The following is a 12797-nucleotide window of genomic DNA, read 5'->3' as shown; positions in this document are numbered from 1 at the left end:
GGGGAGCTCTCTGGCCGGGCTTTCAGGCAGCGGCTCCATCATCTATGACTCCATGAAACAGGCCCAGGCCTGGGGCAGTACCTCCGTCTGGCTGCCAGCCGAGAAGCAGCCTTCCCCTCCGCCCCCCGGATACAGTGTGCGTGTGGTAACCACGCCCTTACCTCTGGGCACGGGGCCGGGGGGCAGGCCTGCCGCCGGGGGGCAGATGGAGGTTGGCAGAAGAGGGAGCCAAGGTTCAGCCAAGGGGTGGAAACGCAGCTTTGCACCTTAGAGAGCTACAGCAGCCGCGGCGCCAGGCAGGTTCCCCGCAGGCCCCACGTGGCAGCACAGACGGGGGCACGGACCACGTACGTGGCTGGCACGAGGGAGAGCAGCCGGTGAGGGGCACCCAGAGACAGGGCCCAGGAGAGAGCAACGCCGCACCGAGCGCCCAGAGCTGGCCCAGCCTGGGGCCGGAGGCTGCTCCAGGGCTGAAAGGCCCTGAGGCCCTGGAGGCTGAATCCGGCTGCCTCAGACGCCCGGGGAAGGAAGGGCAGGTCTGAAAGGGTTCAGAGGCAGGGGTTAAACACTGCACGGGGCCTCCGCCTCGCACCCCCGCGCACGGGGCCTCCGCCTCGCACCCCCGCGCACGGGGCCTCCGCCTCGCACCCCCGCGCACGGGGCCTCCGCCTCGCACCCCCGCGCACGGGGCCTCGGCCTCGCACTCCCGCGCACGGGGCCTCCGCCTCGCACCCCCGCGCACGGGGCCTGCGCCTTGCACCCCCGCGCACGGGGCCTCGGCCTTGCACCCCCGCGCACGGGGCCTGCGCCTTGCACCCCCGCGCACGGGGCCTCGGCCTTGCACCCCCGCGCACGGGGCCTCGGCCTCGCACTCCCGCGCACGGGGCCTGCGCCTTGCACCCCCGCGCACGGGGCCTCGGCTCTCTCTGCCGCCCCGCCCTCCCTCGGGCACCCTCTCCAGACACAGCTTCCCCCCCAGCCGCCACCAGGCCCGGCGATGCTGAGGGAGGGGGAGACCCCAGCAGGCCAGGGGGCGAGGTGCCAGGGGAGGCTGCTGCTGCCAACGCCCAGCACGAAGGCCTGGCTCCAGGACCGTGGGCTGCCCCCAGGCGCCGAGGCCGCGTCTCCGGGGCCGGCCCCACTGCGGCCAGGCTGCGGCCCTGCGCTTCCCCCGGCTCGGCCCTTTCTCCTGCAGGCCGGCTCTGTGCCGGCTGCCTGGCCTGCCCGCTCGGCTTGGCCCCTTTTCCTAGGTAACCGCCCCACCTATTAGCGCCTCGTTCGTCTCCCAGCTGTCAGCAGGCCACAGTGACTCTTTGTTCGGGGGGCAGCGCCGCCCGGGGGCCGGGGAGTTTGCATTCTCCCGGCGTGGCGGCTCCGGCGGGCACAGGGGCTCTCCTGGCGCCGAAAGGCCTGATTGGTATTCGGCGAGCACCTTCCGGCCGGGCTCCCTCCCTGACAGAGGGGCCTTTGTTGGGGCGTGGGGGGGACGCCGCGGCCCCCCGGCAAAGGGCAAGCGCAGCCCCAGTGGCAGAGGAGCCAGCTTGGAGGGCAGAGGGAGAGGTGGGGGGGTGCCCTGCAGCAGACAACCTGCGCCAGGCAGCCGCACGGCGAGGAGCCAACGCCCCGGGCACCAAGGGCAGGCGGAGCGGCCAGGAGCTCACGTTCGCCCTCCACGGCTCAGGCCATGGAGCCCAAAACAGCCCCGTGACCCGTCCCCAGAACCCGACGGCTTCCAGCCCAGGGCCGCGCCGGGGGAGCCCCTGGGGGGCTGTGACTGGGTCCCCCCCTGGCCCTCAGCCACTAACAGATGGAGTCAGGCTGGCGGGACTGGCCTGGCTCTGCCCACCCACGGGAGAGCCAGGCTTGGGGCACGGTGCTGGAGGGACCCAGCGCAGGGAAACGGCCACGGAGCAAAGCCTTTCCGGCTCCCCCGAAGGGCTCAAGCACCTCTGGACACGCCCCATGCACCCAAGGGGGGTGCTGGGCACGCGGGGGCCCCTCGCCCGCTGGGCCGTGCCGGTGCAGGCAGGTGGGCCCCAGGCCCTGGCTCCCCCGGCGGGGGGCTGCAGCGCCGACGAGGCCAGGGGCTACCAACACAGCACTCAGCCAGGCGGGCAGACGAGGCGCCTCACCCTGGTCTCTGGGCTCAGGCCACAGATCTCACTCAGTGCGCGGGGCCCAGTGCCGCGGGGCCAGGGGACCCTTCAACTCACAGCCCCGCCCCTGGCTGTGTTGGGGGGGCCTGCTACGGCCCTGAGGAATGGGGGGGACGCCGGCCCCACAGCAGCTACTCCAACCCCCAGCCAGCCCCGGCTCTGCCAAGGCCCCTGCGCCTGTTCCCCTGCTCCCGCAGCGCGGCTCCGTGGGGCCGGGCTCCGCGTGACCCCTGCCGGCTGGCCTCAGCCCCCCACGCTGCCTTCGCTCAGAGCCTGGCCCCCAGCACAGGGGGAGGCTGCGTCAGGCACCTCTCCGGGCCCCTGCCAACCACTCCCAGCGCGTGTGCGCACGGCTCCCCTCCCCGCTGCCACCCCCCCAGAAATGCCCCGCAGCCCTCGGGTCCCGCCCACGCAGGGGCCTAGAGGCACAGACCCCCTGGCCAGCAGGGCAGGGACGGGCAGGGGAGGGGGGAGGCTCCTGGGGCTGTGGGGGAGTCTGGCCTCGAGCCCCCGCCCTGCTGGTGAAGGAGCGAGCTGGAAACGGGCCAGGGGCTCTCCCGCCGGGGGAGACGCGCCCGCCCGCCCGCTGGGGGTGCTCGCACAAAGCCTCCCTCCCCTCCGCGCCCTCCCCTCCGCGGGGCGAGGCCGGGGGCTCCTCCCTCCCCTCCGCGGGGCGAGGCCGGGGGCTCCTCCCTCCCCTGCGCGGGGCGAGGCCGGGGGCTCCTCCCTCCCCTGCGCGGGGCGAGGCCGGGGGCTCCTCCCTCCCCTCCGCCGGGCGAGGCCGGGGGCTCCTCCCTCCCCTGCGCGGGGCGAGGCCGGGGGCTCCTCCCTCCCCTGCGCGGGGCGAGGCCGGGGGCTCCTCCCTCCCCTCCGTGGGGCGAGGCCGGGGGCTCCTCCCTCCCTTCCGCGAGGCGAGGCCGGGGGCTCCTCCCTCCCCTGCGCGGGGCGAGGCCGGGGGCTCCTCCCTCCCCTGCGCGGGGCGAGGCCGGGGGCTCCTCCCTCCCCTGCGCGGGGCGAGGCCGGGGGCTCCTCCCTCCCCTCCGTGGGGCGAGGCCGGGGGCTCCTCCCTCCCTTCCGCGGGGCGAGGCCGGGGGCTCCTCCCTCCCCTCCGCGGGGCGAGGCCGGGGGCTCCTCCCTGAGGCACCCGAAAGGGCCCCGTGCTCATGGGTGCTGGGCTCCAGCGCCCCAACAATCAAGGCCATGAGATGCCTCAAGTGCACCCCAAAAACCGAGGCACCCAGAATCAGCAGCCACTTTGCCGTGCTGGCCGTGCCGCGTCGCAGCTGCCTGCGCCCAGCCTCCCCGTGGCGCACGCTGACCTTTCGTTCACAGCTCCCCTCGTTAGCACCCTCTGACGAGCGGCCCTGACTCCCCGCCAGCGCGGGCCCATCTGCGCACACGGCTCCCCGCCCCGGGCTTGGGTCTCCGTTGCCAGCCCCTTATTTATAGTGTTTCTTAACACCTCCGGCTCCCAGGCCCAGCCCACGCGCCTGCCTCCCTGGCACGGTGCCTGCCGCATTTAGCCAGCGCCATACGCTTTTATTCTGCTGCTGGGGCCTTTCCCCTCTCGGGCGCCGGGCCTGTGGCAGCTGCCGGGGAAGTGGTTTCTGGAGAGGCAGGGCCGGGCAGAGACTCGGGGCAATTACAAGCCCTTCCCAGTGCAGGATTCTGGGAGCGGGGGCCTGAGCCAAGGCACCGAAGTCACGGGCTGGAGCCCAGGCGCTCTCAGAGAAGCGGGGGAGAAGGCCGGAGCCTCCCGGAGGGGTGATGGGAGCCGGGGAGCCGTGCACGGGGAGCGAATGGAAATGGTGTTTAACTGCGCGGGCCCAGAGCAGAGCCGGGGTCACCTTCCTGCCTGGGTAATTTTCCTCGATGGAAAGAAAGAGCCATTTCTACCAGCTCTGCACTTCGCAGGAGCCCCCGGCTCCCGGCTGCACGGGGGGGGCCGCAGGCCTTTGTTCCTCCGCCCAGCGCTGACAGTTTAATTAAAGCCAGCGTGTGACGGGTCGGCAGGGTCACGCGCTCGCCGGGAAGTCTCAGATCCGCCCCGTTTCCAGCCACGGGCCGATGAACGAGTTAACCCCTCGGTCCGGTGGAGGCAGCGCGGCGCATTGGCTTGTCCGCCTGGCTCTTTCCGCAGCCTCCGGCCCCCCGCCCTGGCACGGATACAAGGGATTCGGGCCACCCCGGTAGCAGCGCCTTTGCCCGCGTGCGCCGGGCGGGGAGACCAAAGCAGCGAGGCGCCCATCACCCCTGGAGAGCTCAGTAGGGAAACAAGCCGCTGGATCTCCAACCCCTCCCTGCGCTAGCCCTGCCCCCACCCGATGGCTGTCTGCCCCCAGCCTCCAGCAACGCCCACAGCCTGACCGGGGGTCCGGGAGCCACAGACCGGTGCCTGGCTGAGGGCACAGGGAACCACTCGCCGGGGCGTGGGAGGGAAGCCAGGAACCGGTCCAAGCCCAGGCCCGGGCTGGCCCTGACCAGCAGCCAGCAGGAGGCAGCAGCCCTGGCTGTCCCCAGCCACTGGCCCTGAGCCCTCCCGGCAGCCCGAGGCAGAGTGCGTGGGGCGTGGTGAGCCGGCAGCCCGGGGCGGAGTGCGTGGGGCGTGGCGAGCCGGCAGCCCGGGGCGGAGTGCGTGGGGCGTGGGGCGTGGCGAGCCGGCAGCCCGGGGCGGAGTGCGTGGGGCGTGGGGCGTGGCGAGCCGGCAGCCCGGGGCGGAGTGCGTGGGGCGTGGGGCGTGGCGAGCCGGCAGCCCGGGGAGGAGTGCGTGGGGCGTGGCGAGCCGGCAGCCTGGGGCGGAGTGCGTGGGGCGTGGCGAGCCGGCAACCCGGGGCGGAGTGCGTGGGGCGTGGGGCGTGGCGAGCCGGCAGCCCGGGGCGGAGTGCGTGGGGCGTGGGGCGTGGCGAGCCGGCAGCCCGGGGAGGAGTGCGTGGGGCGTGGCGAGCCGGCAGCCCGGGGCGGAGTGCATGGGGCGTGGGGCGTGGCGAGCCGGCAGCCTGGGGCGGAGTGCGTGGGGCGTGGCGAGCCGGCAGCCCGGGGAGGAGTGCGTGGGGCGTGGCGAGCCGGCAGCCCGGGGCGGAGTGCGTGGGGCGTGGGGCGTGGCGAGCCGGCAGCCTGGGGCGGAGTGCGTGGGGCGTGGCGAGCCGGCAGCCCGGGGAGGAGTGCGTGGGGCGTGGCGAGCCGGCAGCCCGGGGCGGAGTGCATGGGGCGTGGGGCGTGGCGAGCCGGCAGCCTGGGGCGGAGTGCGTGGGGCGTGGCGAGCCGGCAGCCCGGGGAGGAGTGCGTGGGGCGTGGCGAGCCGGCAGCTCGGGGCGGAGTGCGTGGGGCGTGGTGAGCCGGCAGCTCGGGGCGGAGTGCGTGGGGCGTGGCGAGCCGGCAGCCCGGGGTGGAGTGCGTGGGGCGTGGCGAGCCGGCAGCTCGGGGCGGAGTGCGTGGGGCGTGGCGAGCCGGCAGCCTGGGGCGGAGTGCGTGGGGCGTGGCGAGCCGGCAGCCTGGGGCGGAGTGCGTGGGGCGTGGCGAGCCGGCAGCCCGGGGAGGAGTGCGTGGGGCGTGGCGAGCCGACGGCCCTGCCTGCTCCGAGAGCTCGGGGCGAAGGCTCCTTTCAGCAAGGGCCCTGCGCTTGCATCCCGGGGCCGGCTCCGGCGGCTCCGGCCTCTCGTTCCCAGGGGGCTCAAAGCCAGGGCCAGCCGGAGGTCCAGTCCCCTGCGTGGTCGTGGTCGTGGTCGTGGCACGGCCTTGGCCACAGACGTGGATCAGGTTTGCTAGCCCGGCCGGGAGCCCAGCTCTGAGTCCGTGTGCCTGGGGCTCAGGCTGCCAGCAGCGCCGTGCGGCTGAGCCCCGGCTCACCCCGCAGGGACCGTGGGGGGGGAGGGGAGCACCGCAGCCAAGCGACACACTAAAAATACAGCGAGGCACCAGGATGGCTCTCACCATCCCCGCCTCCTCCATCCTTCGGGGGCACTTTGCTCCGGCGCCTGCTCTCCAAACTAGCACCGGGCCACGGAAACGCTCTGGTTCTACACGCACCGCCCTGCCGGGTTTACGTAATGGGGCCTCTGAGGCAGCACCCACGTGGCAGAGCGGAGCCCGAGAGAAATGCCAACCCCTAATTCATTGGAAGGATGCACCATCAGCTGCCACCACATATGCCAATTTCGGGCACGGATCCACCGTTCCGCATCCTCCACGCTGGCAGCCCAGGCTGGCTGTAACCCTCGAGGACACGTGGGACGGACGCCGGAGACCGGTCCTGCGGAGGGAGGCGCCTATTCCAAAGTGCTGGCGCTGGCTCCCCCAGCATCGTCGCGCCCACCCGGGGGCCCTACCCCCGCCCGCCCTGCGAGGCAGGGACCCCCGGCCCCGCCAGGTGAGACAAGGGACTTGCCTGAGGTCTCACAGGGAGCCGCCAGGAACCCAGCCCCGCGCTCTGCCCAAGCCAGCCAGCCTGCCGACGGCGGCACCAAGCCACGAGGGAGCGAGCGCCACTGCAGGCCGGCACCGTGTGACTCGGGCTCCAGGCGCCCCCGCCTCAGAGACAGCCGGCGTGCGCCCAGCCAGCCCGTGGCCAGAATCCCAGGAGCATCTGGTGTTTATGTGCCAGGGAAGCTGGATGCAGATCAGGGGATGATTATTACTGAGAATGTTTAATTGCTCTGTTAAAAGGCTCCCCCCGCCCCCCAGGAACGGTTCTGAGATCCCAGTCACCCACAGCGCCCAACCCGCCCCGACTACCGCAGCCCAGGGCAAACCCAGCCGCCCCAGGGCAGCTAACACCAGCTTAGAAAGCACAACCCCTCCCGCCGAGTCATGAGACATGCCCGAAGCTCGGTGGAGTCCCCGAGGGACGTGGCGCCCCGATGCCACAGTGATGGGCAGCAGGCCGGGCGGCTGGAACATTTGTCAGAAGAGAGACGCTGCGCACGTCATAGCGCAAACCCGACCCCCTCTCCCTGCTGCTCCCCTCCAACGTCAGTCCCCCGACGCCACCGACGCCATCCAAATCCGGCAGGGCACGTGCTGGCTAGGCCCAACCGGGCCTCTGGCTCGCCAGCATTCCCCCCAGCCCCAATGCAGCCCGTTAACCGCGCCGGGGGGTTGCTGCCCAGCCCCGCAGCTGGAGGGGGCTGCCTCGGTTTCCCTCTCCGGTCGCTGTGGCCTGGGGAGGGGGACGAATCCGGGCGCTCCCAGACCGGGGAGACAGGGACGTCGAACCCGGCGTCCACTCAGCATGGACTGGCCCCCGGGACAGCCGCAGCCCTGCAGCCCTTCCCCCGGGCGAGCGTCTCCGAGGGGAAGGAGCTACCCGGAGCGGAGCCGCTGACCGATGGCAAGGCGCCAGATGGAGGCATTGGGCGCCATAGTAACGGCGGCCTCAGAAATGGCCCTTTCCGGGCGCTTGGCACAGGCCGCCTCGTCTCTGCTCCTTTTCTCTCCCACACAAAACGGAGGAAGTCATCTTCCAGCCCCTCCCCCCGGCGCCACACCTGGAGGGGGAGCAGGGCCCAGCCTGTGCGGAGAAACGGTCCCCAGGAGCGCGGCGCGTCCGGAACCGGCCCCCAGGAGCGCGGCACGTCCGGAACCGGCCCCCAGGAGCGCGGCGCGTCCGGAACCGGCCCCCAGGAGCGCGGCGCGTCCGGAACCCGGCCCCCAGGAGCGCGGCGCGTCCGGAACCCGGCCCCCAGGAGCGCGGCGCGTCCGGAACCGGCCCCCAGGAGCGCGGCGCGTCCGGAACCGGCCCCCAGGAGCGCGGCGCGTCCGGAACCCGGCCCCCAGGAGCGCGGCGCGTCCGGAACCCGGCCCCCAGGAGCGCGGCGCGTCCGGAACCGGCCCCCAGGAGCGCGGCGCGTCCGGAACCGGCCCCCAGGAGCGCAGCGCGTCCGGAACCGGCCCCCAGGAGCGCGGCGCGTCCGGAACCGGCCCCCAGGAGGCCAGCAGAGACTGTGTGGCGAGCCAGAGCCCACCAGAGCCAGAGCCCACCGGAGCCAGCCGGAAGGCCGAGGACAGGCCCTCGAGGGAGGGGTACTCACAGTCGTGCCAGGGCCTGGTTGTGCTGGAACAGAAGCTCCGGCAGCGTGTGCAGCTGGTTCCGATTCAGCCGTCTGGGAGGGGGAGACAGAGAGTTACAGGGAGTCGCACTGGCAAGGAGGAAGGCGAAGATCCCAGCCCGGCTCAGCCCCGGGGACCGGACCCGAGGGTGGCTCCAGCGAGAGGGAAGTGGAGGGAGCCAGAGGCTGGAAGGGCCCAGGTTCGCCGTCCGGGCGCTGGCCGAGTAACTCGCATTCCTGGGCCACGATCGGGCCTTTCCCCCGGTCCGAGGAGCCGGCGGCTGGTCCGTAGCTAGCGGAGGGCCCTGCCAGACGCCCTGCCCATGCCCCTCCGGGTGCTACCCGATTTTCCGAGGAGGGCTCTGGCAGCCGGACACAAGCACCGAACTACGTGGCCTGGCTTTCAGCAGCTCGCCCTGCAGCCCTCGGAGCCCAGCAACGTCTGAGCCGTGGTCTCCTGCCAGCCCCGGCAGGCTCCAGCCCTGAGCCCTTCTATTCAGCCTGTCGCTCGGCGTCGGCACGGCTCCCTCCGCGACAAAGCCCAGGGCCGCGCTCCGTACGGCCTCCCGCCGGCGCTCCCCGGCCCTGGCAGTCAGCGGCCCAGCACGTGCTGCTGCCAGCCGCTCCTGGCAGGCCCGGCGATGCTCCTTCTCCGGGCACAAGAGTGACCCTGAGTAAACGGGGCGGCTTCAGAAACGGCAGCCTTGCCCGGGCACGTCCCGGCGTGGGAGCCGTGGCCGGCAGCGAGGTGCCTACAGCAGCCCATGGAGCTCACAGTCCATTGGGTCTCTCCCCCAGCCCGGCAGCGCCCGCCGGGCCACACAGGGCGTGGGGACGGGGGCCGCCCAGCGCACTGCTGCACAGGCAGCCCACGTGGCAAACAGGTTGGGCGCCACGGCTCTCGCCTGGAGAGCACCAGCGACGGCGCGTCCCCACGGGGCTCTGGAAATTGGGGGGAGGGGTGCGGCGTTACGTCTCATTCAGAGCAGCCGGCACGTGCAGCCCAGGCTCGGCGCAGGGCGGTGCCCACTCGGGAGAGAGTCTGGCTGGCAGAGTGCCCACCGCCGGCAGCCTGTTTCTACTGGCAGTGCGCTGGCACATAACAAAATTGATTCCGCACGTAGATGGGAAAAATCAGAAGGAACGTTGTGGTTGACCCGGGCGCGGAGCCTGGCTGCCGTGGGGTTTGTTGTCGCGATGGAGGCGTCCTGGGAGAGGGGCCAGGCCCCTGCTGAGTCACGGCGGGGCACCCCCGGGAACGAGCCAGGTCTGCTCCCCGAGGAGCGTCCGGCCTGATTCCGGCTGGTGCACCTGGGAGGCTGCCCGGCCCAGCCCCGAGCAGGCCTGAGCGTCCTGCGGGCTCACGGTGCTGCGGGTGCTGTGCACTGCCCGGGAGGGATGCTAGGGGAGGCTCCGGCTGTGCCCGGGGCTGGCTGGCACACAGTGCAGGAACCCACCCCAGGGAGGTCTGGCCCCCGAGGGACGTGGCAGCAGCTTGGGAAGGTCTGCGGGCGGGCGGGCAGGCGGGCGGGCGTGGGCAGCTCCGTGGCTGGGGGTGAAAGGTCGGACCCCCAGCCGTCCAGTGCGAGCAAGAGAGCGGGGCCCACCCCCAGCGCGGCGCCCGCCCGGCCCTCGAGCGCCACCCTCCCCCGGCTCACCCCGCCCCCTCCTTCACCCCGCCCCCTCCCCGCACGGTTCTTCGGAGCAGCCCGGTGCCCCTCCTGGCCCTGCAGCCGTGTTCCCCACGCCAGCCACTGCCCACCCCGGCTGGCCACCCACCCGTCTGCTGGCTGCCACGGTCCTGTAGCACCAGGCTCTCCCCCGGCCGCCCCCGCCGCCCCCAGGCACTCACAGCCGCTCCAGCTCCCTCAGGTCATCAAAGGCTCCGCGCTCCACGGCGCTGATCTGGTTTTCCATCAGCTGCCTGCAAGGGAGGCACACGGGGTGAGGGCTGCCACGGCGGCGGGGCCCGCTCCTCCCAGGGGCAATGGCCACGTCCCCGTCTGGGGCAGGGTCCCTCCCGGCGGGGTGGCCAGCCAGCTCCGGGGCAGGCGGCTTTGGTCAGACATTCTCCGGGCCCCTCCGGCACCCGGCTCCCAGCCACCGAGCCCGGGCGCCCGCCAGCCCTGGGGCCGCACGGCTGCTCCTCGGCACCAGGTTCGCGTTCGCTCCGGAGGGGCCGCGCCGGTCCAGCCCCCAGCCCGGTCCCCGGCCATCGGCCCTGCCCCCGCCCCACACAGGCAGCACCCTGGGGGGCCAGACAGTCGCCTGGGGCAGGGCCCTCCTGCAGCCGCTCTCTTGCGTCCCAGCCCCTTCCCTGCCGGAGCCCTCGCCCACCCCCCGCGGCCTCTGGCCCCTTCCCATCCTGCTCCCATGGCAGGGCCCTCCTGGGAGCCCAGCTCTGCTGAGGGCCTGCCGCCCCCCACCCAGCCGCCTGCCCCCGGCCCATGGGCTGCAGAATAGCAACCCCCCCCCCCCCGTGGCAGGGGCAGGGACTCACAGGACACGCAGCTGCTTCAGCCCCGAGAAGTCGCTCCTGCCGATGCGGGTGATGTTGTTCCCATTCAGCTCCCTGCGGAGAGGAGGGGGGTCAGCGAGAGGGGCAGAGCCCAGAGACCCCCAGAGGCGGGAGGACGCCAGCCCCCTTCCCCGTGCGCTGGGGAACAGGACAAAGGGGCTGGACAGGGGCCGAAAGCCCAGAGCCCACGTCCCGGCTCCGCACCCGCCACCGCGGCCACTGCCCCGGAGGGAGGGCGTCTCCAAAGGGCCCCGAGCAGGGGGGGTTGCAGCCCCGCGTGGGTCTGGCGGGACGGCCCCTTATCCACCCCCAGCCAACGCTGGGCTCCGGCAGCAGGCTCCCTGGGGGCAAAGCAGTTTGGAATGGGATGCGGTGGCAAGGCGCATACACGGCCCCCCAGTTAGACACCGCGGGGTCCCTACAGCAGGGCCCGCGCCCTCAGACCGGCTCGGCGGGGTCCATACGGCGGGGCCCGCGCCCTCACACCGGCTCGGCGGGGTCCATACGGCGGGGCCTGCGCCCTCAGACCGGCTCGGCGGGGTCCATACGGCGGGGCCCGCGCCCTCACACCGGCTCGGCGGGGTCCATACGGCGGGGCCTGCGCCCTCAGACCGGCTCGGCGGGGTCCATACGGCGGGGCCCGCGCCCTCACACCGGCTCGGCGGGGTCCGTACGGCGGGGCCTGCGCCCTCACACCGGCTCGGCGGGGTCCGTACGGCGGGGCCCGCGCCCCCAGACCGGCTCGGCGGGGTCCGTACGGCGGGGCCCGCGCCCTCAGACCGGCACGGCGGGGTCCGTACGGCGGGGCCCGCGCCCCCAGACCGGCTCGGCGGGGTCCGTACGGCGGGGCCTGCGCCCCCAGACCGGCTCGGCGGGGTCCATACGGCGGGGCCCGCGCCCAGACCGGCTCGGCGGGGTCCGTACGGCGGGGCCTGCGCCCCCAGACCGGCTCGGCGGGGTCCGTACGGCGGGGCCTGCGCCCCCAGACCGGCTCGGCGGGGTCCGTACGGCGGGGCCCGCGCCCCCAGACCGGCTCGGCGGGGTCCGTACGGCGGGGCCTGCGCCCCCAGACCGGCTCGGCGGGGTCCGTACGGCGGGGCCCGCGCCCCCAGACCGGCTCGGCGGGGTCCGTACGGCGGGGCCTGCGCCCCCAGACCGGCTCGGCGGGGTCCGTACGGCGGGGCCTGCGCCCTCAGACCGGCTCGGCGGGGTCCGTACGGCGGGGCCTGCGCCCTCAGACCGGCTCGGCGGGGTCCGTACGGCGGGGCCCGCGCCCCCAGACCGGCTCGGCAGGGTCCGTACGGCGGGGCCTGCGCCCCCAGACCGGCTCGGCGGGGTCCGTACGGCGGGGCCTGCGCCCCCAGACCGGCTCGGCGGGGTCCGTACGGCGGGGACTGAGCCCCCAGACCGGCTCGGCGGGGTCCGTACGGCGGGGCCCGCGCCCCCAGACCGGCTCGGCGGGGTCCGTACGGCGGGGCCCGCGCCCTCAGACCGGCTCGGCGGGGTCCATACGGCGGGGCCTGAGCCCCCAGACCGGCTCGGCGGGGTCCGTACGGCGGGGCCCGCGCCCCCAGACCGGCTCGGCAGGGTCCGTACGGCGGGGCCCGCGCCCCCAGACCGGCTCGGCGGGGTCCGTACGGCGGGGCCCGCGCCCTCAGACCGGCTCGGCGGGGTCCATACGGCGGGGCCTGAGCCCCCAGACCGGCTCGGCGGGGTCCGTACGGCGGGGCCCGCGCCCCCAGACCGGCTCGGCAGGGTCCGTACGGCGGGGCCCGCGCCCCCAGACCGGCTCGGCGGGGTCCGTACGGCGGGGCCTGCGCCCTCAGACCGGCTCGGCGGGGTCCGTACGGCGGGGCCTGCGCCCCCAGACCGGCTCGGCGGGGTCCGTACGGCGGGGCCCGCGCCCTCAGACCGGCTCGGCGGGGTCCATACGGCGGGGCCCGCGCCCTCAGACCGGCTCGGCGGGGTCCATACGGCGGGGCCCGCGCCCTCAGACCGGCTCGGCGGGGTCCGTACGGCGGGGCCTGAGCCCCCAGACCGGCTCGGCGGGGTCCGTACGGCGGGGCCTGCGCCCTCAGA

At 74.3% G+C, this 12797-nt stretch overlaps 1 protein-coding gene across 1 annotated transcript in view; it reads right to left on the bottom strand.

The window, feature by feature from the left end:
- SLIT1 (slit guidance ligand 1) overlaps positions 1 to 12797 on the bottom strand; it is an 85186-nt gene that overhangs the window by 55098 nt on the left and 17291 nt on the right. Inside the window, 3 exon segments of the mRNA XM_075934482.1 lie at positions 8183 to 8254; positions 10053 to 10124; positions 10701 to 10772. Of these exon segments, the coding sequence (XP_075790597.1) occupies positions 8183 to 8254; positions 10053 to 10124; positions 10701 to 10772 (216 nt within the window).

The sequence above is a fragment of the Pelodiscus sinensis genome, chromosome 8, assembly GCF_049634645.1.
Source record: "Pelodiscus sinensis isolate JC-2024 chromosome 8, ASM4963464v1, whole genome shotgun sequence".
In the NCBI taxonomy this organism is placed as follows: domain Eukaryota; kingdom Metazoa; phylum Chordata; order Testudines; family Trionychidae; genus Pelodiscus; species Pelodiscus sinensis.
The sequence above is the reverse complement of the archived record's forward strand: the minus strand, read 5'-3'. Positions and strand labels throughout refer to the sequence as shown.